The sequence below is a fragment of the Piliocolobus tephrosceles genome, chromosome 13 (assembly GCF_002776525.5).
Source record: "Piliocolobus tephrosceles isolate RC106 chromosome 13, ASM277652v3, whole genome shotgun sequence".
Lineage (NCBI taxonomy): Eukaryota > Metazoa > Chordata > Mammalia > Primates > Cercopithecidae > Piliocolobus > Piliocolobus tephrosceles.
In genome coordinates, this window is record NC_045446.1 from 666,895 (window position 1) to 694,159 (window position 27,265).

At 64.3% G+C, this 27,265-nt stretch overlaps 2 protein-coding genes across 7 annotated transcripts; one reads left to right on the plus strand and one right to left on the minus strand.

Annotated features, from left to right (window-relative positions):
• Positions 1-1,247: 1,247 nt before the first annotated feature.
• Positions 1,248-3,597, minus strand: POLR2L (RNA polymerase II subunit L). The gene is made up of 2 exons (XM_023183378.1): positions 3,442-3,597; positions 1,248-1,524 (listed from the first exon to the last, which is right to left on the minus strand). The coding sequence occupies exons 1-2, from the start codon at positions 3,534-3,536 to the stop codon at positions 1,416-1,418; spliced, it is 204 nt and encodes a 67-aa protein (XP_023039146.1). The 5' UTR covers positions 3,537-3,597; the 3' UTR covers positions 1,248-1,415.
• Positions 3,598-3,796: 199 nt separating this feature from the next.
• Positions 3,797-27,116, plus strand: TSPAN4 (tetraspanin 4). 6 transcript variants are annotated; one of them, XM_023183372.1, is made up of 9 exons: positions 3,797-3,917; positions 8,160-8,259; positions 11,194-11,273; positions 22,654-22,845; positions 24,478-24,552; positions 25,542-25,643; positions 25,723-25,854; positions 25,942-26,025; positions 26,578-27,116. In XM_023183372.1, exons 3-9 carry the CDS (start codon positions 11,211-11,213, stop codon positions 26,644-26,646), a joined length of 717 nt encoding a protein of 238 aa, XP_023039140.1. In that variant the 5' UTR covers positions 3,797-3,917; positions 8,160-8,259; positions 11,194-11,210; the 3' UTR covers positions 26,647-27,116. The 6 variants fall into 6 exon arrangements, with proteins under 6 accessions (XP_023039140.1, XP_023039143.1, XP_023039141.1 ...); XM_023183373.1 differs by lacking the exon at positions 3,797-3,917 and adding an exon at positions 5,047-5,170; XM_023183374.1 differs by lacking the exon at positions 3,797-3,917 and adding an exon at positions 6,029-6,104.
• The last annotated feature ends 149 nt before the right edge of the window (positions 27,117-27,265 follow it).

Here is a 27,265-nt window from a genome sequence, read left to right on the forward strand (position 1 = left end):
AGCCCCCATGGGGCTCCAGGGAAGGGAGGTCTGATGCCAGGGACAGCCAAGCACAGGTCTCACAGCAGAAAGGACTGAGCATGTTCCTAAAGGGTGAGATGGTGGTGTGTTCAGAGCCCCTGGGGGAGAGGAAAAATGGGTTTCCAAAGACCCTTCTGGTCATGGTGGGGAGCAGACATGAGAACGGTGCAGACTGGGGACCGTGCCCAGGTAAGAGAGGCGTCAGGCAGATGGGTGGGGGCAGTAGGGTGAGGGAGTTTACATGGTGAAGCCTACAGGCCCTGCTGGGGGCAAGGGTGGGAGGTACCAGAGCCTGGTGTCTGGCAGAGGTACCCTGGAGACGGGAGCCAGGGCTCAGTCACTGTACCCCCCGCTGCCCAGGCTCCTGTCCCTAAGGCTCAGAACTGAAGACCCTGAGGCAGACCCATCCTCCCCCACCAGAGGACACCACGCCAGGTATCTCAGCAGCAGGGCCATCTGACCTGGGGTGCTTGCTGGTAGCACTGCCTGGACAGCAGGGCCTCCTTAGGGCCGCCTCCCAAGCCAGCTAGGGGTGTCTTAAGGCCTGCCCTCCCTGCTAGGCTCGGGTGGGACCCTCAGGGACAGGCAGCAGTGGGCAGGGGCCAGCAGGTGCTGGCAGCCGTGACCATAGCAAAGACTGGGCCCCAGAAGATCTGGTTCTTTTCTCTCTTTTTTTTTGGAGATGGAGTCTCACTGTCACCCACGCTGGAGTGCAGTGGCGCAATCTCAGCTCACTGCAAGCTCCCCCCTCCCGGGTTCATGCCAGTCTCCTGCCTCAGCCTCCCAAGTAGCTGGGACTACAGGCGCCCGGCACCGCGCCCGGCACCACGCCCGGCTGTTTTTGTTTTTGTATTTTTAGTAGAGATGGGGTTTCACCGTGTTAGCCAGCATGGCCTCGATCTCCTGACCTCGTGATCCGCCCACCTTGGCCTCCCAAAGTGCTTGGATTATCGGGGTGAACCACTGCGCCTGGCCTAAATCTGGCTCTTCAGATTCCAACAGAGAGGGTGCAGGAGCCTCTGTGCTCAGCCTGAAGAGCACCCAGAAGGAGGGAACCTCAAAGAGCCCCAAGATGGAAGGCTCTCTTGGCAGCACCTCCTGCAGGGGTGCCTGTGGGCCCCAGGGCTGGGAGAGTTCATGGCCCAGTCGGCTTCCCTGGGCTGCTGCAGTGTGAGAGCTGGGCCTAGTCCTGGCCCCTGACATCCTAGTGAGGGCTGGGACCTTGGTAGTTCTGAAAGACCTTTACTGGCTGGTTCCTTCCAGAGTGGGGGATGGGACACACACACGCTGTGGCAAGGCATTGCGCCAGCTCCTGGATGCCTCAGCCTCGTGAACTTGGGGCAGGATGCTCATGGCCCATGGTCAGCATGGCAGGTAGGCGGACTCCAGCCTGATCACTTCTCCAGGGGTGCATAATTGAGCAGCTTCTCGATCAGGTCCACGTGGGCCAGCAGCATCCGGCGGCAGCAGTAGCGCTTCAGGCCCAGGGCGTCCAGCGCATCCCTGTGTCAAGCGAGGGGAGGAACAGAGAGGCCAGCTGAGTTCTCCACGGTCTGCACAGGCCTGGAGCCCACATCCAAGCTGCCTCTCACTGCCTGCTGGCCTCACCCCCCTGCTACCGGCAAGGCAAACACATTCACCCGGATCAGAAGTTGAGACCTAGCAGTACAATCCTGGCTGGAGTAACCTGGCAATGCCCAAATCCCTGGGTGGAGCGTGAGGAGCCTCCTCTCCTACCTACTCTGGCCGTACATATGTGTGTCTAACATATGTAAGAAATACAAATGAAACGAAAACTAGAAGTAATTGGGGGGAGCATAGAAAACCAAGGCCACCAAGGTCCCGATGTGCAGCTGCCCTCATCCCACACCAGCCACAGCAGGGTAGCTCTCCAGGGGCCTGCCCGTAGCTGGTTCATCCCCCACCCCGGCCAGAGCAAGCCGCCTCTGCCGCTGTGGGGTCTTTCCTCACCTCTGCTGCCTTCAATCAGGGAGAGACTGCTTCTCCAGGGAGCCACCTCTCCCATTTCCCAAGCCAATTAGAAGCTTTAATTTCCCTGGGACCAAGGTCCCGTCACCATCAAGACCTCCAGAAAACTCCCACACTGATGGCTCCAACGTGCAGAGACAGAAGCCTGGGAAAGGGGAGGCCACATGGGAGGCCCCTGCCGTTCATATCCCTGGGAAAGGGTCTGGACAGACCACCAGCCACTCACTCTAGCAGCCCACTTGCTTTCCTCATTCGTCCAGCAAGCTGCACTGAGAGCCTATGGCAGGCTGGCACACACGAGCCTGGGGATTCACATGTGACCAGGACTCAGCAGGCAAGGGTCAGACTCCAGCAGGGGCACCAAGACTCAGGCACGGTGGTGACAGCAGCACCAAGGGACAAGCACAGAAGGATGCCTCCGCCACAAAGCCCGATGATGAGGGGGGTCAGCAAGTCTGCCCCGCATTTCTTTTTCTGTGTGTGCGCGTGACACGGAGTTCCACTCTCTCATCCAGGCTGGAGTGCAGTGGCGTGATCTCGGCTCACTGAAATCTTCACCTGCCTCCCAGGCTCAAGCGATTCTCTCACCTCAGCCTCCCAAATAGCTGGGACCACAGGTGTGCACCACCAAGTCCGGCGAATTAAAAAGATAAGAGGGCCAGGGGCGGTGGCTCACGCCTGTAATCTCAGCACTCCAGGAGTCCGAGGCAGGTGGATCACTTGAGGTCAGGAGTTCGAGACCAGCCTGGCCAACATGGCGAACTCCTATCTCTACTAAAAATACAAAACTTAGCCGGGCATGGTGGCACACGCCTGTAGTCCCGGCTACTTGGGAGGTTGAGGCAGGAGAATTGCTGGAGCCCAGGAAGCAGAGATTGCACTGAGCCGAGATCGTGCCGCTGCACTCCAGCCTGGGGGACAGAGCGAGACTCCGTCCCAAAAAAGGAAAAAAAAAAAAAAAAAAAAGAAAATTTCTGGAGATCAGGGTCTCCCTAGGTTGTCCAGGCTGGTCTCGATCTCCTGGGCTCAAGCAAGCCTCTCGCCTTGGCCTCCCAAACTTCTGGGATTACAGGCGTGAGCTGCCGCGCCCGCCTGTCCTGCAGCGAGATTTGCAGGACATGGGGTGGGTCTGGGGGCAGAGACAGGAGATTAGGGCGGAGGCCAAGGGCTTTACTGCGGGTGACAAGACGCCTGCCACCCGCCAGGCCACCTAGAATCCCCAGGACACCACTGGTTTGAAGCCCAACTCCGTTCTCTCCCCAGACTTCAGGGGACAATGTTCTCCCGAAAGCAGATCACAGAGCCCGGCCGGAGTGGCCGGGCATGAAGCAGCTCATGGAGCGCCGGCCCCAGGCAGCGCTGCGCCTCCCGCGCCGGCCCGCACCCCAGGGCGGACTCAGCCCCCAGCCCCGGCCCCAGCCCGCGCCTCACCCCTCAGTGTACTCGGCTTGCAGCAGCCCCAGGTAGGCCTCCCACTTGTTGCCGACGATCTTGCCGCAAGTGAAACAACGTACAGGAATGATCATGGCGGCGGCGCGTCCCAGACTGCCCGGCCCGGTCCGGCCGCACGGGAAGAACTCCCCTAGGCCCCGCCCCGGGCGCGTCCACTGTCGCGGGGGGACCGGCTCCGCTCGTTCTCCGCTGCCCCGGCCGTTCATCCACTGGTCCCGGCGCCGCTGGCCGCAGTTTCCGCCGCCATGGGGATTCCCCATGCGGCCCGGGGCTCCTGGGGCTGCGCGGCCGCGGCCGCAACAGACGACACACCCCCGCCCACCATTTGGTGCGTCCCGGAGCTACGGCGTCTGAGCAGGGCCGAAAGCCGCGGCGGCGGTTCGCGTTTCTCGTGTCCGCTTGACTGACAGCTGCGCGGCGGGAGCGGACGAAGCGAGCGGGAGGCGGCGGCGCAGGTAGAGCGCCCAGGGGTCGTGGGCGCGTGCGGCCAGGGTCTCACGGCCCGAGGTGTCCGACCGGGAGCGGCTGGAGCCGGACGCGAGCGGGGCGCGCGAGTTCGAGCCCAGAGCCGACACGCAGCAACAAGTGGGGTCCGGCGCGGGGGCTTGGGGAGAGGGCGTGCGGGGGCCGGGGCGGGTCTTCCTGCGGCCCCTCTTGGCCCCGCCGGGTAGTGGATCCCTCCGCCTCCGCCACTACCCGGCGGGTGTCCGGGGCTCTCGGTGCCGAGTTTGGGGGTCCCATTCTGGACGCGGCCCAACCCCTAGGGGCGCCGCCCTGGCCTTGGCCGCGCAGTTACGGCCCCCGCCAGCTGCTCCCCGCCCCGGGCTCCTGTCCGCGTTCTTTCCGCTCCTTCCCAGGAAGGGGTCGGGGTGCGCCCTCCCCGCTCCCAGCTCTGCTGGGCTGCTCGCCGACCCGACGCTGAGACGCGCCTCTGAGCACGGGAAGGGGGGCCTGGTAGGGAGAACGGGGAGGGCGTCGTGGAAGAGGTGCTCTTTGAATTGAACCTTGAAGACCCCGGCACAGGGGACCCCTGGGCAGACTCCCGGAGGCTGCACTGGCAGGACCCGCTGAATGCCGCAGCTCTGCTTTGTCCTGGAGCTCAGGGCCTACGGAGGACGAGGGTCGGGGAGCCCGTGTCTCTCGGATGGAGTGCGGGGGGGCTGGCACCAGCACCCTTCTTGCTGTGCCCCTGGGGTGGGGGTGAGGAAATGGGGGGTCAGTGTAGCAGTAGGAGGCAAAGAAGACTCCTTGGAGGTGCGAGGTGGGCTGTGGGGGGTGGGTGGGCTGCAAAGTGGCACCCATGGAGGGGCTCTGGGCTGGGGCTTCCAGCTGGGGTGGGACCTGTGCTGGGTTCCAGGCATCAGCTGCCGCTTTCTCAGGGCAATGCTGGGTCTGCCTTAGTTGCAGGGGAGGAGGATGAAGGGTTTTCTGGGTCCAGAGTGGTGCTGGCCAGATCCACTGCACACTTGGGATTTCTGCTCCCACCCTGGCCAGGGCCCTGGGCAGCTTCCCCAGTGGCATTTGTCATACCCCACCCAGCCACGTGCAGAGCCACGAGCGGAGGCCACTTCCCTTCCCTGACCCCCTCCCCCCAGGATGAGTGGACGCACATCCTGCTCTGGGCAGAGGGGCAGGACAGGGGCCCTGAGTAACGGTGGCCTGGGGTCAGAGCCAGGCTCAGCTGCAGAGGCTGCTGGTGGCTGTGGAGGTGAGGGAGGCAGGGGGTCCGGGATGTTAGCAGGGTGGGCCCTGGGGAGTGGGTGGGGGCCCGGAGGCTTCCTGGAGGAGGGTCCAGGGCCTGTCCTGCCCGTTCCTGCCTGCAGGAGTTGTTTACTCGGAGCACGGGGCGGGGAGAGTAAGCTGCCTTCCAAATCCTGGCTTGGGCCGAGCTCTGACATTCTTGAAATTCCAAGTGTGTAGGCTTCCTATCCCTCCATTTCCTAGCAGAGCCCCTGAGACCTGGAGACTGCCCCAGCCTCAGGCTCTGTGCACCTCCCCCGAGTCCCCACCACATGTGTGCCAAGGTCCCTGGGGAGCCCAGGCCTGTCCTCAGCCCAGACTGGGCTATACCTGAGGACCTTGGGGAGCCTGGGGCTGCCTCAGCCCTGGCTGGTGCGTCCCCCTGAGAGCAGCGTGTGGGGCGGAACAGCCTGGGGCCTGGGCCCGGCCCTCCTCAGGCTAGCAGGGGTGGGAGGGAGCCTGGTGGGGGGGCAGGGCACTGTGCTGGCCAGCAGGGGCGGGTGGGGGCCCCTCTCTCCTGGGTGTGGAGTGTTGGTACAGACTCGGCCTGGCTTTTGGGGAGGGCCTGAGATGGGGCCAGGAGGGTGAGGCACTGGTTTTATAGAAGGGGGCGTTGTGGAGCCTCCTGTGGTCAGGACAGGGCACAGGGAGCGGAGGGTGGGCTCCCCCAAGCGCTTCCTGCTAGAGGAGGGGTCACTTCAGGGCAAGTGACCAGGGGAAACCCATGATTGAAGTTTTAGCTGCTGAGCCCCTCCCACCCCGGGTGTTGCCCTGGAAACAGGCCAGCCACGGGACCGGGAGGGCTGGGTGGGGAGCACGGGCTGCTGCTCTGGCTGGGATTCAGCTGAACTTGCACTCTGGTCTGGGATCACAGCCTGTGTTTTCCTATCTGTGAAGCTCAGGTGAGACCAGAAACTACCCACCAGGAGGGCTGCATCCCTCCTGCCGCGGAGACCGGGCATGGCCTTTGGCTGGGAGAGGGTGATCATGGTGTGTGTCCCCAGCCTCGCCCCCACAACTGTGCCCTCTGGCCCCGTCCATGCCTGGGACAGATGTGTGCTCACCCTGAGGATGTTGTGGGGTGGGGTGGGTGCACACGGCGTCACGAGCACACGAGCCGGACACCTCAGCGGTGCACACAGCCAAGGCCACTGCCCACCATACCCACGACGTCCGTGGCCTCCCTGCAGTCCTGGGAGACCGGCATTCTGAGCAGTGGGGTCTGTAGATGGCGCCAACGCTGAACCGGCCCCAGCCTAACCACTCACGTGCCTGGGCTGGTGGCATTTGGGAATGTCACTGCCTGCCACGCAGCTGCCCAGGCCTGATGTCCCCCCAGACTGTTCTATAGGGGTCTAGGTTGCACGGGTCAGGGCCAGGGCTGTGGTGGGATGGCACCTGAGGTGTGGCTGCTCCTGGAGCCTGGGGGTTGTGGGAAGGTGCCCCCTACCCAGGGTCCTAAGTGTGTTGCCTTCACCCCCAACTCCCAGCAGAGAAATACCCAACAGTGCAGGGGAGGGTTACAGGGAAGGCCTGGAGTGTGGGGTTGTCCTCGGTGGTCCTCAGAGGAAAGACTGGGGAACCTCTGGACTGTCTGTCCCTCCCCTGGGGCTGGTGGGGGGATCAGAGTGGTGTCTCCAGCCTCCAGGGCTCAGGTTTGGGTGGGAGAGGCCTGGTCCCACCCAGACTCTGTGTGCAGCCCCCAGTCCCTGCTCCTTGTGTGCATGAGGGGATGCTAGCTTGCTTGGGACCCTCCGCCCAGGGTGAGGGCCTGGGACGGGCACTGGGGCCCCGCAGGGGCTGAGGCAGCCAGGAAGCCCACAGTGTAAGCTGTTTGTGTTGGCGGGCCTGCCTGCTTCCTCAAAGCTACCTCAGAGCCTGTGAGCCTGGGGAGTCAGGGTGTGTGGGCTTGGCTCTGCTATCTGTCCTGAGCTGCCCCTGCTGGGCCGTGTGGAGACCCCGGGCTCTGGGCTGGGCCAGGACTGAGCTGCTGCCCTGCTGCTGGGGCTCAGAGAGGCCGCTCCACTGGCCTGGCACCCAGGCTACTGCAGACAGGCTGCTCTGTCACGTGGGCAGGCCCCTTGTGGGTGTCCGAGGTCTCCTTGCAGCTCAGTCTCCCGGGCTTTTCCAACCTGCAGAGCTCTGGGTGTCTGTGTTGGGGCCCTCACTCAGCCAGGGTTGGGTTGGAGCCTCTGTGGTTCCCTCCTGCCCTCGGGCTACTGGACGGACAGTTAGCTCACTCCAGAGAGCCGGGTCTGAGGGGCAAGGTGTTGCGGGGTGGAGCCAGCAGGGCAGGGAGTGGTGGGCACTGTGTTTGGCTGCCCAGGTGAGTTTGGGGCCTCTCCCTGGCCAGAAATCCATGAGTGCCAGGAGGAGGGCAGACTCCCCAACCCATGGTGGAGGAGGGCCTTGAGGGTCCTTGCTGACAGCTCCATGGGGGGGGCGCGAAGCCCCCTTCCTGAGCTGGGGTGTCTGCTCAGAGCCCAAGGCAGGGTGGGGTGGGAGTGCTCGTGCCTGGCAGGAAGCAGTCAGCAGGCCGGTCCAGGGGTCTGGGACCCCAGCGGGGAGGCACTGCTGCGTGTCTGTGTGGGTGCAAGCGTGTGCCTTGGCCTGTGTCTCTGCATGTCCCTGTGCTGTGAGTGTATGTCTTTGAACATGTGTTCTCTGCACACCGTGTCTCTGTGAGTGAGCCTGTGTTCCTGCCTGGCTGTCTCAGAGGCCTGAACGGGCAGAATTTGGTGACTCAGTCATTGATTCAAAGCTCTCCTGGTTGGGGCTACTCCTCAGTGGTCTTTGCCCCCGAGTCTGGTGGTGTATCCCCTGCCCACCCCTGACTGCCCCTCTGCCCTGTAGGGACCTGGCCCCAGGTGGGGGTTCCCTGCCCTTGTCTAGGAGCATCTCTGGCTGTGCTGAGGGTGGACGCCAGGGCTCCACTCTGCCCGTCTTTCCTTCCGCAGAGCTTGGGGCTGCCTTGGTCGCACCCACCACCTGCCTGCCCACTGGTCAGCCTTCAGGGGCCCTGAGCAGCGCCTGGCCTCTTTCCTGTGGCCAGCCCAGGTATGTCACAGCCCGGCGGGGCTGGATGGTTGTGGTGGGCAGCAGTGGGCTTACCTCTGGGTCTCACTTTGCTGGCCCAGGGGCCTTGCCAGCCGGACACTTTGACAACACACCTGAGTGTGTAATTGGAGCTCCCGTGGAGAGGGCTGGACTTTGGAGACAGGGTCCCAGAACACCCTGGCTGGGGTGTTGAGGAAGGACCCTCCCCGACTGAGCTCTGACCCTGTGGCCTTGCCCAGGCCCCTGCCTGTGTCTGAGCAACCCAGTGTGAATCCTGAACTTGGCAACAGGAGCAAGCCCAGCCCCTGCTCCTACTGGCCCTCGGTGGCCTTGTTTGAGGTTTTTGATTTCTTCTTGAATAGGCCTCACCTGCTCACCTAGGTGATGTGTGCAGGGCTTTGTAGATGGGAAAGGGGGTGGCAGGGGTCTTGGGGGGCACTGGGACTGCATCCTGGGTGCTGGGCTCAGTGCAGGCACCCAGACCAGCTCTCCCTTTGCCCTCCCACCCACGTGGGACCCTCGAGCCTTGCCCGCCACTTCTCCTTCCAGCCCCAGCCACAGAGGGATGCAGGAGAGATGGGGCAGGGGTGCCACTGGCTAGCCTGGCAGCAGATGTTCTCCTTGGGGTGGTTCAGGTGGTGTTTTTGACTGCAGCTGGGGTCTAGCTTCTCCCAGTCAGCCTGGAGTCCTCCCAGGTCCCTGTGGCACCTCCCCTTGCCTGGTCCATGCGTAGGTGCTCTGAGCGCTGCCCAGGTCACATGCGAGCTCCCTGGAGGCGCTGCCCACGGCTGAGTGTCTGCCCTCGGGTTGTACCTGCGTGGCCGGGGGAAGGGGGCCGGGCGCCATCTGCTCTCTGGGGAGAGCTGCGGGTGTTTCTGTCACGGTCGGGGTCCCAGGGTTCCTGGGGTCTCTGCTGGGCCCCGATGCATGGCCTCCGTTCTGACCCATTCCTGGGGCCCAGACCCACCAAAGAACCCTCGGGAAGGACAGGGTAGGGGCCATGGGAAGCGCCAGGATGGCCGTGTGGGCCTTCAGGGGACCTTCAGACTAGCCTCCTGTTCAGGGGGCCCCCTGTCCCCTTCCCCCAGCGAGGACCTGGGCATGGGATGCTGCCCCGGGGCTTGGGCTGCAGTTCTCTACAGAGCCCTTGGGGGGCAGCAGAGGCTTGGGGCAGGTCCTCAGGGGTGGGCAGAGGTGCGGGACCTCCCTGGGCACCCAGGTCTCCCACGGCAGTCCTCCCCAGACCTGCCAGCTCCCACATCAGTTACTCCAGGAGGACCCAGGCCTCCAGAGATGGCCAGCCCTGCCATGGAGCACCCCTTTCCCCCCTTAGCGGACTCTCCCTCTTCCTCCTTCCCTTCCTCATTCCCGACCTCGGGGCTTCATGTCACCTGCCAGGAATCTGGGCCACATGCTGGTGTCTTCCCAACACCATAGGGCCCTTGTGCCCTGCAGTGGTGCTGGGGCTTCAGAGACGTGGGGTAGGCTGCGGCGCACAGCTGGGGGCCTCTGTCCCCATCTCCGGCTGTGGGAGGCGTGTGCGCACCCGGCGTGATGACACCCAGGAGTGCAGGCACATCTGCGCACGGGGCCAGTGTGTCTGTACCTGTCCGGGACGGGGTGGGGTCTCTTACAGGCTGACTTCCAGCCTGGGCTTGAAGAAAATGAAATTCTGGGCCTCTTGTTTAAAAATTATCAAGAATTTCAAGACGGGAACAGCAGAGCATCAAGCCAGCGGGGGTGGGTGCGAGCAACTGCCCTGGAAGCCGGCCCCGCTCCCGCCTTGGGGACTACACGGGGCGGAGGCCGAGCCGTGCCCACCTGGAACGCTCTGGGTCTGGCCTGGGGCTGCCAGCCTCCCGCGGGGCTGCCTGGTGGGGGGGATGTCTCAGCAGTCACACCTGCGCTCTTCTGTGTTGTGGAACCTCTCGTATAGTCAAAGACTCAACTGGCACCCGCTCCATGCAGTGCAGGCTGACCCAACCCCCGCCCCCCGGCACCCAGGGCTCCCCAAAGCGCCCGGGGCGGGGCCGCCCCAACTTGCCACCAGACAGCAGCGGGGTCACCCTTCATTTGCGGAGTGCTTTGCGTGTTGTTCGCGTGGTCGGAGGTCTCCAAGCCCGACCCGGGGCCGGGGTCCAGGCGAGGTACCGTGGGGGGAAGGGCTGCGGGCGTCGGTCGCGGGCCAAGAGCTGCCCACGTCTCATCCCCAGGCCCCGGCCCCCAGTCCCCTCAGGCGCCCTTCACGAGCGTCTTACTGCCGCGCGCGCAAGGTGGGGAGGGCTGGGGCGCCGGCGCGGGCGGAGGGGCCGGGGTCGCGGCTGGTGTGTTGCCGCGGGCCGCGATTGGTCGGCCCGGGCGGAGCGCTAGGGTTTGCCGGGCGGTGCGGCGAGGAGGGGAGGGGGTCCGCGCGTGGGCGGAGCCGCCGGGGATTGGCCGGGAGGGCGCGGGGCGGGGCGCGAGAGGTCGCGGGGCGCGGGGGCCGCAGCGCGCGGGCCGGGCAGGTGTCGGGATCCCGCACCCGGGTTCCTTGCGGATCCGCGCGTCCCGCTGCCACTGTCGGGGCCAGACCGGGAGCGGGAGCGGGGCCGGAGCAGGCACCGGCCGGCGGGATGGGGGTTTCCGGGGCGGCGGGCGTGGGGCGCTGAGCGGCGGCCCCGGCACACCCGGGCGAGATGCGCCGCTCCAGCACGGACGAGTCCACGTACCGGCGCAGCCCCTCTCCGGAGGGCAAGGAGCCGGGCTTCGCGCGCGGCGGCCCCTTCCGGCGCTACAGCAGCCTGTACGGGCGCGCGGGAGGCGGGGACGCCGGGGGCGCGTTCTTCGGCCTGCACGCGAATCCCGGCCCCAAGGCGGCCCAGGCGCGCTACACGTCGCCCAAGGGCAACAAGTACGTGGTCTTCTACCTGGACCTCTCCTTCATCTTCCTCCTAGAGCTGAAGCGCTGCGGCATGGCGCGCGCCTGCCTCCAGGCCGTCAAGTACCTCATGTTCGCCTTCAACCTGCTCTTCTGGGTGAGTCCGGGCGCCGGGGTGGGTGCCCGGGAAAGACCCGGGGTCCCTGCCGCGGCGGGTCTTGGGGTCTGGGAGGCCGGAGTCGCTGCCCCGGCCGGGCGTTGGGTGCGGTTGGGGGGTGGTCCAGGAGGACCCAAGACCGCTGCTCCGGCTGGGGGCTGGACTGGGCGAGTGGGGAAGGTTTTCGCCATCACTGGGTCTGACCCCTGCACTCCGAGAGGCTGCCCCACGCCCCGGCCCGCTCTCCTCTCCTCTCTTGATGGGACGGGACACGTTGCACACGTGCGCGCCGGGCAGGGCCACCGGGCACTGCGCCTCCCCTAGGGTCGGGATTCGAATCCGGGTCGTGACCAGTTTTGCGTGGGGCCCGGGTGCCTCCCCTGGGCCGGCCCCTCCTCGGTGCAGCTGGCATCCTTGCCTCGGCCCCGCCCCTCCAGGCAGGCGACCTGCCCGGCCAAGGGACTCACTTCCGAGGGGTTGAGCCGGCTGCCGCCAAGGTTCCCCAGTCGCCGGGAGGCGCTGCGGAAGGGAATCCCCGACACTGAGCAGGGCCGTGGGCCATGAGTGCTCGCGGCAGACCCTGGCTTTCCCGCGCCTCCGGCAGCAGAGGCTTCCCTAACTTCTGCCGAGGTGGTGTCAGGTGTGCTCAGACCTGGAGTGGTGTCCAGGGTGGGCCCTGTGTGCTGGGCGGAGCAGAGCTGAAGTAGAGGGAGGATAAGGTTCCACCCCAGCCCCAAGTCAGCAGGAGGTGGGGCAGGATTCCCACCTGGCCAGGTTGGAGCACGCCTCATGGAGCCGCGGCCCTGTCCTGTCCCTGGCCCCTGTGGAGGGCAGCTGGAGTTAGGGGTGGCCAAGGATGGCCTGCGCTGGGCCTGGGGCTTTGCTGGCTGGGCTGGGGGAGGTGAAGTGATGCCAAGGTCATTCTGCGCCCTATCCTTAATTCCTGAACCAGCTCCTGCAGCTGGGAGTCAGGGGTGTGGCCTCAGCTTCTGCCTGGGCTCTGGGCTTCAGGAGGCTGTCCCTCTGCATGAGATCCAGCTGGGGCCAAGTGCCCAGAAGCCTGGGTCCGCCTCCCCACCTCTCCCCTCCGGAGCCCTGGCTCCTTCTCTCACCAGCTTGGGGTGGGGGCTGGGGGCTTCCTGGGAGGGACAGCCAGCCTGGGTTGCCTGCTGGGTGTGACCCAAGGAGCCTCCTGCTCCAGACATCCACCTCCAGAAGGGGTCACCCCAAGGGTTTGTTTTCTGCAAGAGCCTCTTGAAGGGGTGAGGCCCAGGCCTGAGGAGTGCCTTGGAGGTAGGGGTGGTGGGAGACATGGGTGTGGGCTGGAGCTGGTGGGTGTGGGGGGTGGGCTGCAGGTGGCTGAGTGACCAGAGTGTTTCTGTGATGGGGGGACGGGGCCGAATGACTGAAGGGCAGTGGGTGTGGGGGCCTGGCAGGCAGGCAGGTCCTGGGATGGGAAGCCCTGTCCTCTGTCCAGCCTCCTCCCCTCCTCCGTGGCCTGGACACCTGCCTTCAGGAAGAAAGAAGAGGGTCCCTGGGGGGGGATCTCTCTGCCCTGAGAGCAGCCCACCTTCATGGAAGACCCCAGGTGGACCTCTCTTTGCTCTGTGAACCCCAAAGAGGCCTCCATTTCTGCCGCTGGCAGACACACTCCACCGTCCTCAACCTGGGAAGGAACCCACCAGGAACCCTCCTGGGACCCTGTTCTGGGTTGGAAAGTCCAGTTCTGTCTTTTTTATGTTTGTTTTTTGAGATGGAGTCTTGCTCTGTCACCTGGAGTGAAGTGGCGCGATCTCGGCTCACTGCAACCTTCCGCCTCTGGGGTTCAAGCGATTCTCCCACCTCAGCCTCCCAAGTAACTGGGATTACAGATGTACATTACCACGCCTGGCTAATTTCTGTATTTTTAGTAGAGACGGGATTTCACTATGTTGGTCAGGCTGGTCTTGAACTCCTGCCCTCATGATCCACCGTCTCTGCCTCCCAAAGTGCTGGGATTACAGGCGTGAGCCATCGTGACCGGCCCCAATTATTTTTATTATTCAATCACCACCTGCTGCCCAGTCCAGCAAACTGGAGCCCCGCTGGCCTCATACACCAGCCTTGGCGCCCCCAACCCTGGGCTGGTGTCCAGTGGGGGTCTGAGGGTGGGAGCGGGGCAGGGGAAATAAGAATGGGTGGGGGTTTTGTCAGGAGAGTGTCCTGGGCTGACGTCCGCACCTGCTGTGCCCTGAGTCACTGTGAGCTAAGCCCCCTCCTCCTGGCGTGAGGCTCTTTCGGGAGTCAGGCCTAGTGCCCCTTCCCCAGGCCTCCTTTTCTTTTGGGGGTGCCAGCTCCCTGTAGTAGGGCTTTTGCATTTCCTACTCATCTGTCCTACCGGGGGACAGAACTGGCCCTTTCCTCCTCAGAATCATTTCCTCCGTCTCAGGAGTGAAGCTCAGGGGTTAAGGTGGTGGGAGGGGCATCCCCCTGGTGAGACCCCAAGAGCCCATGTGTGTCTGTCCTGACCCCCTGCTGCCGGAGTCCTGCTGGGCCTGTGGGGAGGGCATGGGGGAGCCCCAGTGGGCAGCCAGTGGCCAGAGCCATGGGCAGTGGTGGGAGCCGGGGCGGGTGAGGAAAGTTGTGTGTGACTGGGGGGCTGTGCCCGTCCTGGGTGTGGCTGTGGGTGTGGAGGCAGGGGCTGAGCCCTGTAAGTGGTACAGGTGTGGCCAGGATGAGGGGTCCTAGGCACTGGGAGGAGTTGGGGGGCTGAGAGTGGGGCACCCGTGCCTGGCTCCTGTGCAGCGGTCAGGGTTCTGCAGCTGCCCTCTGCCCCCACCGTGCCTGCCTGCCCCTTAGCTTTGCTCTCCTGTGCCCTCAACCCCAACCTGGCACCTCTCTCTCCTGCCTTTGCCTTCATGCTCTTCTCAAAACCCCCCTTCTTCCAAATGCAGACGCTCCAAGGTCCTGACAGTACTCCTGGCTTCCAAGGTCTCTTTGGGTCCAGGCCTGAGCCCCCCTCCACACCCACAGTCAGGCTGGGCCCCTGGCTGAGACCACAGTCACTAACTGGGCCTGGGGCAGCCTCGGGGCCTACTTGAGGTGGGGAAGGAAGGGGCTCGCTCCAGAAGACTGACTGACGTATTTCTTTACAGCGTTGGTTCGGATTTCCGGGGCAGGCATCTTTGCTGGGGTCTGGTAGGGTAGGGCTGCTCGCGAGGGTCTATACTCAGAGCCTCCAGCTTTGGGTGGAGTGGGGAGGGTTCCTGGGGCCGCCAGGGTGGGGAGGTAGGATGTGTCCTGGCTTGGTGGGGGGGGCACCCGGTGGGGCCTTCAGAGTTTAGAGCAGTGGTGCCAACTCCTGGCCCCATGGACACCTGGGGACACGCTGCCCGCCTTCAGCAAATAGGAGCCCCCACCTGGCGATGGCAGTTCCACTGGGCACAGCCACTGAGCCTGCCTTCGAGCCCTCCCTGCACAGGGTGGGGAGTGGGAAGCACGCTGCCTGTGATGGGGCCCGGGTGTCTCCTGGGAGCCCCATTCTGGGGGAAGCTGGGTGCAGGGCCTGTGAGCCTGAGCAAGGTGTCCTGGGTCCAGGCAGGTGCCGACACAGACACAGGTCAGCAGTAGTGAGGGCATGGGGGCTCTGCTGCCCCGGGACCCCCACCTTCAGGCCTCCGTGCTGCCTCGTCAGCTCAACCTCTGCCAGCAACGCTCTTCCCTTAATGGAAGTGGAGGTCCCAGGGCGGAGGGGAGAGGACGGGGCCTGCTCTTCCTGCCGGTCAGGGGTGGAGGCGGCTGAGCTCCTTAGCAAGGTGCCACCACCAAGGGCTGTCCTCCTGCCCGCCTGGCCTCGGCTCCTTCCCGACGCTGCTCCTCAGGGTAGGTGCTGCTCCCCTTCCCCTCCCCGCCCCAGCACCAGGAGCTCGGCGGAAGCTCAGGCCCTCTCTGCACTGTGTGGTTAGGGCCCGTCTGGGGGGCCGGGGTGGAGGTCGGAGTCCTGTCTGCCACTGTGGGACGCCGGGCAGGTCCTGCCCTCCTTCGGGCCTCATTTTCTCATCTGCGCCACGTGGGGCAGTACAGGATGAGGTCCCCAGGTGCTGGCCTGACCCAGGGGGTGAGTGGAAATGTGGGAGGCCCCTCAACCCCCTGCCACCTGCACTGACCCCCGGGGAGACACCCCAGGTGGGCAGTGTGTCGGAGCCAGGTGGTCCAGGGCCCCAGCCTGGAGGGGACATGGGGACTGTCCTGGCTCTGTCCTGCTTGGGCTGTCAACCCTGGAGGTGTGGGGGCCCCTCAGCCTGACTGCCCACTCTCTGTTGTCCCAAAGGAAGGTCCTGGCTGCGCTTGGGGCCTCTGCTCTGAGATCGGCAGTGAGCCTGGTGGAGGGGTGCGGCGGGGGCCAGTCCTTGGCTTCCCCTCCCCTGGGATGAGCTGAGGCGATGTCTGGCAGATGCCATGGCGGGCCCGCCTGGCGCTGGCCTCTGGGCAGCAGTGTCCCCAAGGGTGGCAGAGGGCTCTGCCTCCAGCTCCCAGGCCTCTCTGAGGTGTTTAACATCCCGGCCAGCCTTGGGGGTGGGGATGGCGGCGAACCCCCCACCCCCATTTCTCTTTTTTTTTTTTTTTTTTTTTTTGAGACAGAGTCTCGCTCTGTCGCCCGGGCTGGAGTGCAGTGGCCGGATCTCAGCTCACTGCAAGCTCCGCCTCCCGGGTTCACGTCATTCTCCTGCCTCAGCCTCCCGGGTAGCTGGGACTACAGGCGCCGCCACCTCGCCTGGCTAGTTTTTTGTATTTTTAGTAGAGACGGGGTTTCACCGTGTTAGCCAGGATGGTCTCGATCTCCTGACCTCGTGATCCACCCGTCTCGGCCTCCCAAAGTGCTGGGATTACAGGCGTGATCGGCCCGTCTCGGCCTCCCACAGTGCTGGGATTACAGGCGTGAGCCTCCGCGCCCGGCCCCAACAGCCATTTCTGAAGGAAGGGCCCTGATGCCGGCAACCACAGTGTGTCTGAGCCTTGGGAAGTGTGTGGCTCCCCGTGGTGGGGAGCAGCAGCGGTCGGTTGGGGGACGCTGCCTGCCCAGCTGCGGGCTCCAGGTAGCTCTGGTGCTGTGGGGTAGGTCAGACTTGTCCACCTGGTGACACAGGCCTGGCACCATGGACCTCTGCAGGTTCCAGGTCTCAGCTGGTGGCAGGGCAGGCAGGCTGGGCCTCGGTATGGAGAGGGCTCTCCCCGGGGGCAGAGATGTGGCATTGGCAGCTCAGGGCTGCAGGGGGCAGGCAGAGAAGTCAGGAGGCCCAAGCAGGGGGACGGGAGTGAGCGTGGGGGCCTGGGCTCCCAGCCGCACCTGTGTGATGTGAGCCGTGGCCCTGGCCTGACGACGGCCGGCCTGCCTCCTTGCGGCTCCTACGCAGCCCTGCTGCACCCACAGCCCCGCTGGGTCACAGTCTCCTCCTGGATTCCTCCCCGCCCTCCAGCAAACTCCTACTCACCCTGCAAGACCCAGCATTGGCACCCTGGGCAGGTGCCCCCGACGAGCGCTGTTCTGCTCTCCCTGCCTTGGACACTGGCCTCAGGGTGGGCCTTGGTCACTGGGTGGGGCTGGTCTCCTCATCTCTGGGCCCTGGGGGCCCTTGGAGAGCCCCTAGGTTCAGGGGTGAGGGAACGGAAGACAGATGGGGGTGTGGAAACAGGATGTTGCTCGGGACCCACAGCTTTAAGGAAACAAATCACAGCGAACCACACATTGTAAGTGGACAGATTTGTAATCCCTGGAAAGCAGCATCCCAGCCATGATGGGATGTTCCCGCCAGCCCAGAGGGTCCTGAGGCTGTGCTGGCTGCCAGCATCCCTGTCTCCGGACAGAGCCCTGGCTCCTGCGGGGACTCAGTGCCCCCATCCTATTCCAAGGACGTGGCTGGCAGCCCAGCCATCTGCCACACAAAGACACGTGGCCGGAGGGGCAGTGGGCTGAGGATGGAGAGCCGGTCAGCTCAGCCCCCGCGGGCCTGGAGGGAGCACACTCCATGGACTCCAGTGACTGCACCCTGGCCCGAGGCCTCCAGGAGGCTCAAGGGGGCCGTCCCCCAGCACCTGCCCAAGAGGCTCGGGTGGGCTGTCCAGACCAGAAAAGAAGGGCAGAGCGGAGAATGCACAGGCCTCAGCAGCACCTGCACATGCTCAGTGCTGGGGGACAGCCCCCTGAGCCTCTTGGGCCCTAGTCTTGGGCTGAGCCATCAGTTGCTGCTGAAGATCAGGGTGAGCAAGTGTCTGATGGACTGAGCCTGGGGCCAGGTGTGCTGGACGGACATTGGCCAGAGATGGTCTCAGGCAGGTACTGGGGACAGGTTCTGGGCAGCGGACAGTGTGAGCTGATGCCTGGGAGAAGGACGGGCCCCAGGCACCGCTGACTCGAGGTGAAGAGGTCTGGGATGGAGCCGCTCGCCTGGGCTGTTCCCCCAGCTGCCATCCAGGGTTCCTCTCCCATCTGTCATGGGGTGGGGTCAGCCTCCCACCGGAGCTTGTGTCTGGCCTGGTGGGGGCAGCAGTGAGGGAGGGAGGTTTTCAGCCTGTTCCTGTTTGTTTTGAGTGCGTGGGGATGGGGGTGGAGCTCCTCTGGTTTCCGGGCCAGGCCCAGATGCTGGGTGGGACCCTGGTAGGGTACGCAGGCTGCCAGCCACACCCCCAGCTGCTTCCCCTCTGGCTGCATTTGACCAGAGGGACCCGGCCCTCCTGGCCTCAGCCCTGCTCCTCCTGCCTTTGATGTTCTGTCTACAAGCAAATGGGGTGCATTTTCTCTTGCACTTTGAGGCTATAATTTTCCTGCCAAAATGTTTTAAAAGCTGCACACACGGAAACACTTTGAGAATTGCAGGTAATTTTATTAACCACGTGCACACACTTTATCTGTGTGGGTCTGCCAGCGCGCAGGTGCAGCACGCTGGGGCCTCGGGGACGCTGGGTCGCAGGGCGAGACTGCACGTGTGTGGCCACGTGTGATGGTGTGAGGCGTCTGTGGCAATGTGGGCTATCGTCTGCCACAGTGTGTGACCGAACCCGTCTGGTGACAGCGAGTGGGTGGGTCTTTCCTGCCGTCTCGGGTGGAGGTGAGGATGTTTCATGGAGTGTTAATTAGGGAAATCGGTTCCCACCAGGGCTGGGGCCATTGTGGAAGGGGTCCAGGGCTGGAGGTGTAGGGCCCCTTCCTGCCCAGCCCCCGTGGAATGGGGGTGTCCCACACCTCGCATGGCACCAGTCACTCTGCAAACGTCCTCCCTGTGCCCTTCGATGCATCCCCTTGGGGCGAGGGGAGCTTGGAACCGCTCATCTTCCTGCTGACAGGAGAGGTCTGCCGTCCTTGGAAGGCAGAGGCGGACGGTGCAGGCAGTTTGGGTTTTTTTTTTTTGAGACTGAGTCTCTGTTGCCCAGGCTGGAGTGCAGTGGCACTGTCTTGGCTCACTGCAAGCTCTGCCTCCTGGGTTCACGCCATTCTCCTGCCGCAGCCTCCCAAGTAGCTGGGACTACAGGCGCCCGCCACAGCGCCAAGCTAATTTTTTGTATTTTTAGTACAGACGGGGTTTCACCGTGTTAGCCAGGATAGTCTCGATCTCCTGACCTCGTGACCCACCCACCTCACCCTCCCAAAGTGCTGGGATTACGGGTGTGAGCCACCGCGCCCGGCCCCAGTTTGGGTTTTAAATGACAGTTTTCTCTGTTGCGCCAGCACCTCCCCTAAGTTCAGGGACCTTCACCCCCCAGCCTGGGCATTTAGCCTGGAATGCAACTTGCGGGGTTGCTTGGCGCTTGAGGCCAGGATATGCTCTGAGCTGGCGATGGCCATCTCTTCTTCTGGGGCCTCTTGTTTCCCTTTGACCTTCTGCCCTCATTACCTGGTGATCTGGACCCAGGGCCATATCCCTTCTCTGCCCATTTCTTGGGGCAGTGACCATGTCAGGCCATGTGTGGTGCCCTGTCTGCCCCTCCACGAAACCTGGGAACTGTGGGAGGACATGGGGACAGCCCAGGGGCAGGCTGGGATTCCTGTATGCTCCTCAGGAATGCCCCTCAGTTCCGCACGGCCTTGTCTGAACTGCTCTGTACCTGGTGTGCGTGCCCTTGTGCCCGACGGTCTGGAGGGAGCACCGAGTGAGCCGTTGCCTCCAGGCCTCTCCCGTGCTCCAGGATGTTACAAGGGACACCTCTCCAAAGATGCGTGGGTGGGGCTGCTGTGTTAGCAGTCAGCACCCTCAATAGCCCGTCCCCCAGCTGCTGGTGCATCCCGTAGCAGGGCCAGGTCCCCCAGGAAGTGGGGACATCTCTGTAGAGTTGGCAGACCCTGCCCACCCTGGGGCTGTGGCCCAAGCCCGGTGCTCCTTGTGAGGACAGATTCTCTTAATTAGGGATGTCCCTGGCACTTGTGCCACAGAGCTGGCCTCTGGTCCTGCACACTCCAGACACATCCACCCTGGCTCACACACCCCGCTCACAAGCACCCCAGTTTCCATGCACCCCAGGCTTCCATGCACCCTGCTCACATGCACCCCCACTCATGCACCCTGGTTCCCACACACCCCAGGCTCCCACACACCCCGGCTCACATGCACCCCTGCTTACATGCACCCCCATTGACATGCACCCCCGGCTCACAGGCATCCTGGCCCACACACACCCCGGCTCACACGCACCCCCGGCTCACACGCTCCCTGGCCCCCATGCACCTCGGCTCACACGCACCCCGGGCCCACACGCACCCCCTCTCGCACCCCAGCTCACATGCACCCCTGCTAACACACACCCCCCCTCACAGGCACCCCAGCTCATACATGCCTCAGGCTCATGCATCCCTCCCCTGGTGCATCTCTGGGTCGCCCTCTGCCAGGCTGTGCTGGCTCCCACCCCCAAGCCTTTTCCTGGTCTCCTGGGAAGCCTCCCCTATCCCCCTAAGCTGCTTCTGGGGCTGCGTTTGCTCAGAAGCATCCAGGCCAGGCGCTGTGCCCAGGTCTCCTATTGGCTCCTTAGCAGCATCCCTGGAGCCATGAGGGGCTGTGTGGTCAGAGCCAGCAAGTTAGCCCCTGCCTCGGTACTCCGAATCCTGGGGCCCAGAGCACAGGGGTGACCCGTCTTCCTGCACCCGGTCTGTCCAGCGCCCCTGTGCCCTGTGCCTGGCCTGCTGGGGCGGGGCTCTGGGCTTGGGTGTCAGAGCTCAGCAGGCACCAGGAGCCAGTGGTTCGGCAGAGCTTCCCAGGACAGGCCCTGCGCCGGCAGCTTCCGGACAGAGTTCTGTTGTGAACGTTAAGCAGAGATGCTGCCTTTGGAAGGCCAGGGAAGGACAGAGCCTGCATTCTTCCCAGGACGGCCTGAGCATGTGTGGGACTTGTGGGCCCCAGGAGGGGGGATTCTGCTTTGAGGGGATTTCACCCTGTGGAGCCCAGAGGGACCCAAGACACCAGTGAGAGGCCTGGCCTGAACCTCTGGCCACCAAGTGACCATGCCAGCCTTGGGCAGGGAGCCACGTCCCATCTCCCCAGCACAGGCTCCTGCCTGCCTGCCTGCCAGCCTGCCAGCCAAAGGGTGGCGGCCTCCAACCTGCAGCCTGGCCTGGCTGATGCACTGCTCAGGGAGGGGCAGGGGAGTGTGCACACGAGGAGGGGGCATCTCCCACCCCCAGACCCCCTGAGGCAAGAGTCTTGGGGCCCATGGGGCCTGCGGGAACCCTGCCAGGGTGGAGGCCCCAGGCCTGTCTTGAACTGAGCTGGTGTGGCGGGTGGGGGTGGGGTGGCTGCCGGTGGCCAGCAGCTCATCTCCCAGCCTTGGTTTCTGTCTGGAAAGTGGGGTGTGAGTCTGCCACTGGGGCTTGGGAGGCTTTTATGGGGTGACTTGGGGCTTCTGGTAGCCCCCAGAGCCTGTGGTCTGGGTGCTCTGAGGGGTTCCATCGGGTAGAGGGGTGGCTTTGCCAGCCTCCTCCCAAGTCCCGTCCAGTCGGGTGGGGCTGGGATCCCGCAGGGCTGTGTGGCCCTTCCCCAGAACCAGTCAACCGTCGGCAGCCCAGGACGTCTACCCACCACCCGCCTGGGCGCCCACACTGCAGACCAGGAGCTGGTCAGCATTTTCCGGTGACTGCTTACCCCATGCCCAGGTCTGGAACGTATCTTCCGTCTCCCCCTGAAACGGCCCAAGCCCGAGGCCTCAGCGTCTGAGGGTGGGGGTCCAACAGGACCCCTGCTTCCCTTGAGGCCTTGCTGGGCTGGCAGCCTAGCACCCTCTCTCCGGGCGCAGGACCCCCTCGTCTCCCCCGCCTCTTCCTGTTTTAATTGATTTTTATAAGAACGAGCACTTAGGAAACACAGTAAGAGCTCCAGCGGTTACAGAGGCTGCGGGAGGTGCTCCTGGGGGACCTGCCTTCTCCGTTCCCGCCAGTGCCTGTGTGGCTGTAAGAAATCATAACTTGGCCGGGTGCGGTGGCTCATGCCTATAATCTCCACACTTTGGGAGGCCAAGGCGGGCGGATCATGAGGTCAGGAGATTGAGATCAAGACCATCCTGGCTAACATGGTGAAACCCTGTCTCTACTAAAAATACAAAAAGGTAGCCAGGTGTGGTGGTGCACGCCTGTAGTCCCAGCTACTTGGGAGGCTGAGGCAGGAGAATCACTTGAACCTGGGAGGCGGAGGAGGTTGCAGTGAGCCGAGATGGCGCCGCTGCCCTCCAGCCTGGGCAACAGAGTGAGACTCCGTGTCCAAAAAGAGAAAGAAAGGAAAGAAAGAAAAGGAAGGAAGGGACGGAGGGAGGGAGGGGGAGAGGGGAGAGGGGAGGGAGACAAAGTGTGAGGGAATCAGCATTTCTCCTGCCATGAGTGACGGGACAGCCGGGGACATCACAGGGACCTTCTTGGGAAGTGGGCACCGGAATCCTGAGACCACCTGCCAGGAAGCCCCATCCCGGAGTGAGGGCAGGGCTGGGTCTCCCTGACAGCACAGTCTGGAAAGGCTGGAGTGGCCTGTCAGGTGGGGAGTGGGCTTCTGTTCTGGACAGACCAGAGGGCGAAGTGGGGTTGGGGGTGTGCAGGCTGCGTCCTGGGGCCTAAGGTCCCGCCCCTTTGGCTCTAGACCTGGGGGTGGGCAGATCCCTCCTAGAGGGAGTTTCAGGGGCACAAGGGAGCCCCCACCACTGTGGCCATGGATTGTGGGTTTGGGGATGGGGTGCCAACCCAGGGTGTCGGGAAAAGACTGGCCTGCCCGGGACACCCCCCAGGGCTGCCGTGGGAGTTAGCAGGACTCCGGGTGGTTCTGGCTCAGGCCGGCAGGCGGTGTGGCCTTGGCTTGCGGGCCGGGCTCTGCTCTGGGGTCCAGAGCTTGTGTTGGGGCCTCACCCTGTCTGTGTCTCTCATGTTGCTGTGCCCCAGCTGGGGGGCTGTGGCGTGCTGGGCGTCGGCATCTGGCTGGCTGCCACCCAGGGGAGCTTCGCCACGCTGTCCTCCTCCTTCCCGTCCCTGTCGGCTGCCAACCTGCTCATCATCACCGGTGCCTTTGTCATGGCCATCGGCTTCGTGGGCTGCCTGGGCGCCATCAAGGAGAACAAGTGCCTCCTGCTCGCTGTGAGTGCCGGGGTCCAGGCGATGCTCCGGGTGGGACCACGCAGGGTGGGGCTCCGGTGGTCCCCAGGCCTTGTCTGCTGCAGTGACCCCCAGACGTGGGCACCACCTCTGGGGCCTGACCTCCAGGGCGGGAGTGTGGCCACTGTTGGGTCTTCCAGGCTGCACTGGGGCCAGGGGCTGATTTGTGGAGTGGGGGCGGAGGCGGGGGTCACTTGAGAACATGCTGTAGCTTGTCAGGAGCCTCCCTTGACAGGACACGGGCCCTGGTGTGCACAGGCATGCACAGCCTTTCACGAGCTTCTGGTCTCCATGACTCATTCCTGACCACCCCACCCCCGCTGTGGCCCCTTCCCCAGCTCCTTGTCCAAGGCCTGGTCTCAGCTCCCTGGGACCGTCTGCTGGGACCCTCCCAGCCCCCACCATGCCTCAGGGATGGACTTATAGGCAGGAATGTGTTTATCCTCCTTGGAAATGTTCATCACAGATAATTAAAAAGGAAAAGGGCTCCTAGATGGAAACACAGGCTTGCTACCGATTAACATGCCTGGCTGAGGCCGTGGGCCCGAAGCAGGTCTGCAGCCTGCTGAGGTCCTAAATCATGAGGTTTCAGATCACCTCTTTGTCTGAGAAGCCCTGGATGGGGTGGGGCCTCCCTTAGATCGCCTCAGCCAGCCCACTCCCCTCCGTACCCCTTCCTGGGGGTGAGCCCCACATCTCTCAGCCTCCCCGGCATCCGTTGGGGCCCACAGCCCCTTGGAGGCAGTCGGTGGGGGTCTGTGGCAGCCCTGCTGGGGCTTGGAGCTCCTCCAACAGTTGAGGAAGCTGCTGTGTGTGGGCCCTGCCAGGCCTGCAGGGACAGAAGCCCTACCCCCTTTCCCACAGGTGACTTGGGACCAGAACCCTGGGTACCTCCTGGGGGTGAGGGGCTCCTATGTCCTCAGCCCAGCACCCTGTCTGCCCCACTCACGCCTCACGCCCACTCTGCCTGGGCCCCCCAGTTCCTGGACACACCCTGTCCATGCCTGCCCTCCTGTTGCGGGTGTCAGTGACCTCCGCATGGAGGAGCAGCAGGGCTGGGGTCAGGCTGAGCTTCAGGGCTGCCGCCAGGAGGAGGAAGCTTGCGTGGTCAGAGGTGGGGCTTGCAGCCTGTGGTCTTGCTGGAGGGGGCATCAGCCACCCTGGCTGCCCTGAGGGCTGTGATGTGGGAGTGGAAGGGGCCTCTGCAGCCCAGGTGTGACAGGCACCCCGCGAGGCACCCGCCGGACACTCACAGGCCCCTGGATGGAGGTGTCTGAAGCCAGCTGACAGGGGCTAGAGCCTCGGGAACAGGGACTTGTGCCCACTTGGGGGTGTCTGGGTTGCCCCAGGGATGGGGGCAGGGGAGGGGAGCCCAGGCCAGCCCGGGGCCCTACACTCAGGGGCTGAGCAGGACACGACAGCCACAGTCCCCGGACCTGGGGCCGAGGCTGAGGGTTCTGAGGTGGGGGTGGCATTCTGGGGTCTCAGATTGGGGGCCTGGTAGGGGTTTCCTGGCAGCACCAGGTATCCATGAGGTGTGTGGCCCTGGCCCCTGGCATGCTATGGGGTGAAGGCCATGGGGCCTGCCAGGTCCTGAGCCTGCCCCCTCCACAGTTCTTCCTGCTGCTGCTGCTGGTGTTCCTGCTGGAGGCCACCATTGCCATCCTCTTCTTCGCCTACACGGACAAGGTATGGCTGCCTCAGCTGCAGGCCCAGCTGCAGGGCTGGGGGCTCCATCCTGACTCCCAGGGAGCACCGTGGGCCCGGTGTGGACAGAGTGGCCCCCCATCTGCCCTCCCTGGCGGCCAAGACAGCGGGTCTGGATTTACCAGGCCTGGAGGGGGAGCACCCCCAACCCTGGGAGGCTGTGCTATGGCTCTGCGGTGACTGGGGCACAAGGGCACTGCTCCCCCACCCGGAGGGCGCGCCCTAGGTCATCCCCCGACACAGCGTCCCGGGCCGTCTGCTCCCAGCGCCTTGTCCTGGCTGCTCACCGTGGGGTTCTGCTCTGTAGAACGGCCTCTTCTTGGTCACTCATTTATATATTCAGCCATTTGTTTATGTTGGGATGAAGTCACGGCTATTGAGGCTGCACTCTGAGCTAGAACACAACACTGCTTTGTTTTGTGAATCACACTGTCCGTCCTTGGCCCTGGGGAGCTCTTGTCGTTGGCTGCTGGGTCCCCTGACGCGCCCCCATCAACAGACTTTTCATTCTGGGGCACGTCCTGACTTCCTGGCACTGCAGGGCGCTCCAGGCTCCTCCTGCATTCCCTGCCCTGGCCCAGGAATCAGACCCTTCTCCAGGGTGCCCTGGGTCCTCACTGGATATTGGGGACCGTGGCCAGGGTGCTGGGTGGGCTCGGCGCTCATAGCTCCTGGCTTTCAGCTCACAGAGCACAGCTGCACGTCCTGACACGTGGAGTCACCTGTGTCCCTGTCTTCTGTCCCCCCAGGACCCATGGTCCTCCCCCAGCCTGGGGAGGAAGCCCGGAGGTGGGGACCCTGGGCCTCAGGGCTGCTGGGAGGACATGGGGCCGGTGTGTCTGCAGCTTGGTGGGCCAGGAAGGGCAGGAGACACTTCAGGACCAGACGCAGGCTTAGGGGCCAGCGAGGGGGTGTGGATGAGGGAGGCGGGGTACAGTGGGAGGGGCCCTGCTGACCCCCCGCACCCCCAGATTGACAGGTACGCCCAGCAAGACCTGAAGAAAGGCTTGCACCTGTACGGCACGCAGGGCAACGTGGGCCTCACCAACGCCTGGAGCATCATCCAGACTGACGTGAGGCCTGGGCAGGTGGGCGGGGTCAGCGGGTGCCCCCTCTCCTCCTGCCTCAGCCCGACCTGAGCTTGTCCCCCAGTTCCGCTGCTGTGGTGTCTCCAACTACACTGACTGGTTTGAGGTGTACAACGCCACGCGGGTGCCCGACTCCTGCTGCCTGGAGTTCAGCGAGAGCTGCGGGCTGCACGCACCTGGCACCTGGTGGAAGGCGGTGAGACCCCCACCCTGGGGGCTGGCGGGGGCCTAGAGGGTGGGACTGGCAGGCCCTTCCGTGACATGCAGGACATGCCTCCTGCAGCCGTGCTACGAGACGGTGAAGATGTGGCTCCAGGAGAACCTGCTGGCTGTGGGCGTCTTTGGGCTGTGCACGGCACTGGTGCAGGTATGGCCTGGGGACTGCAGACTCCCTGCTACCCCTTTGCTGGGGCCTTCTGAGCCCAGGGAACAAAGGAGCAAAGGCCTTGCCCCCAGGAACCCATGATCGGGGAGGCTGGGGCAAAAGCAGGAGGGTGAGTTCGGGGGGATGGGCAGGGACGGCCTGTGGGGACAGTGGGCTCCCTCCTAGTGGACAGAGGCAGAGGCTGGTGTGCGGTGGAGGCCGGCGGCCATCCGTGCTGGTTGGTGGCCCAGGACTGGCCAGCGTGCAGAGAGTGGCAGCTGGGGTCCTGGTGCCTGTGGCCCCTGCTCTCCAAACTCCACAGCCCCCAGGAAGTGCTGGGTGTCCTCATGCTTGCAAGGCTCAGGGGAGGGTGCTATGGCTTGCGCCGCAGGGGTTGGGTGGGGGGTGTGAGCCACCAGGAAGCTGAAGGGCTCTACCGCTGTGTCCCCTGCCCCGGGGTCAGGGCCAGGGCACCTGCTGAGGACAGGGACCGCTCTGGGCTTGAGGCCTGAGGCCATGGAGCTGCCGTGCCCAGCCCTCCTCCCCTCCCCACAGATCCTAGGCCTGACCTTCGCCATGACCATGTACTGCCAGGTGGTCAAGGCAGACACCTACTGCGCATAGGCTGCCCGCTTCTCTGCCAAAAGGACGCCCACAGGGAGACGGCCGTGCCCACAGCTGCCTTTCCCACCACCAGCCTCGGTGCTCTGCCCCATGCTGGGAGAGGGAGGGAGGGACAGGTGCCCGGAGCCCCCGGAACCGTGTTTCTGGAAGCCCTGGCTGAGGTGGCTTCCGGGCCTCCAAACCCCCCGGGCGGGGTGGCCATGTGCTGGTGTGGGACCCAGGGCAGGGGGGGAGGGTCTCCAGCACTTTTTATATTTACATATTCTCCAAAGCAGTGTCCACACGGGGGCCAACCTGTGGCCCCCAGCCTCCCGGGAAACGGGTTGGGGCTGCAGGAACAGGGGCTTGGCATCCTGGAAGTGGCCCCACTGGTCCTGGTGCTCCAGGCAGGGCCATGGACCCCTTACCTACATTCCACAGTGGGCCCGTGGGGCTCCTGGTGCATCCTAATAAAGTGTGAGCCGCAGCCTCGCGTCTACTGCTAGTCTGCCTTCCCTACCCCACCTTCCCTTCTGGCACCCAGGCCTGGGGCAGGGCAGCCTCTGGCATGAGGCTCAGGCAGAGCCCTGTGGCTGTGGGGTCACCTGGTGCACAGGCTTGGGGAAGCCGCCTGCAGAGG

What these genes read in the sequence shown, in the direction of transcription:
- POLR2L (XM_023183378.1), bottom strand. Translation starts at nt 3,536, where the DNA reads ATGATCATTCCTGTACGTTGTTTCACTTGCGGCAAGATCGTCGGCAAC. An exon ending in CAAGCCGAGTACACTGAGGG is followed by an intron (nt 1,525 to 3,441) that starts GTGAGGCGCGGG and finishes CGCTTGACACAG; the next exon opens with GGATGCGCTGGACGCCCTGG.
- TSPAN4 (XM_023183371.2), top strand. Translation starts at nt 10,935, where the DNA reads ATGCGCCGCTCCAGCACGGACGAGTCCACGTACCGGCGCAGCCCCTCT. An exon ending in CCTTCAACCTGCTCTTCTGG is followed by an intron (nt 11,274 to 22,653) that starts GTGAGTCCGGGC and finishes GCTGTGCCCCAG; the next exon opens with CTGGGGGGCTGTGGCGTGCT. An exon ending in TCTTCGCCTACACGGACAAG is followed by an intron (nt 24,553 to 25,541) that starts GTATGGCTGCCT and finishes CCGCACCCCCAG; the next exon opens with ATTGACAGGTACGCCCAGCA.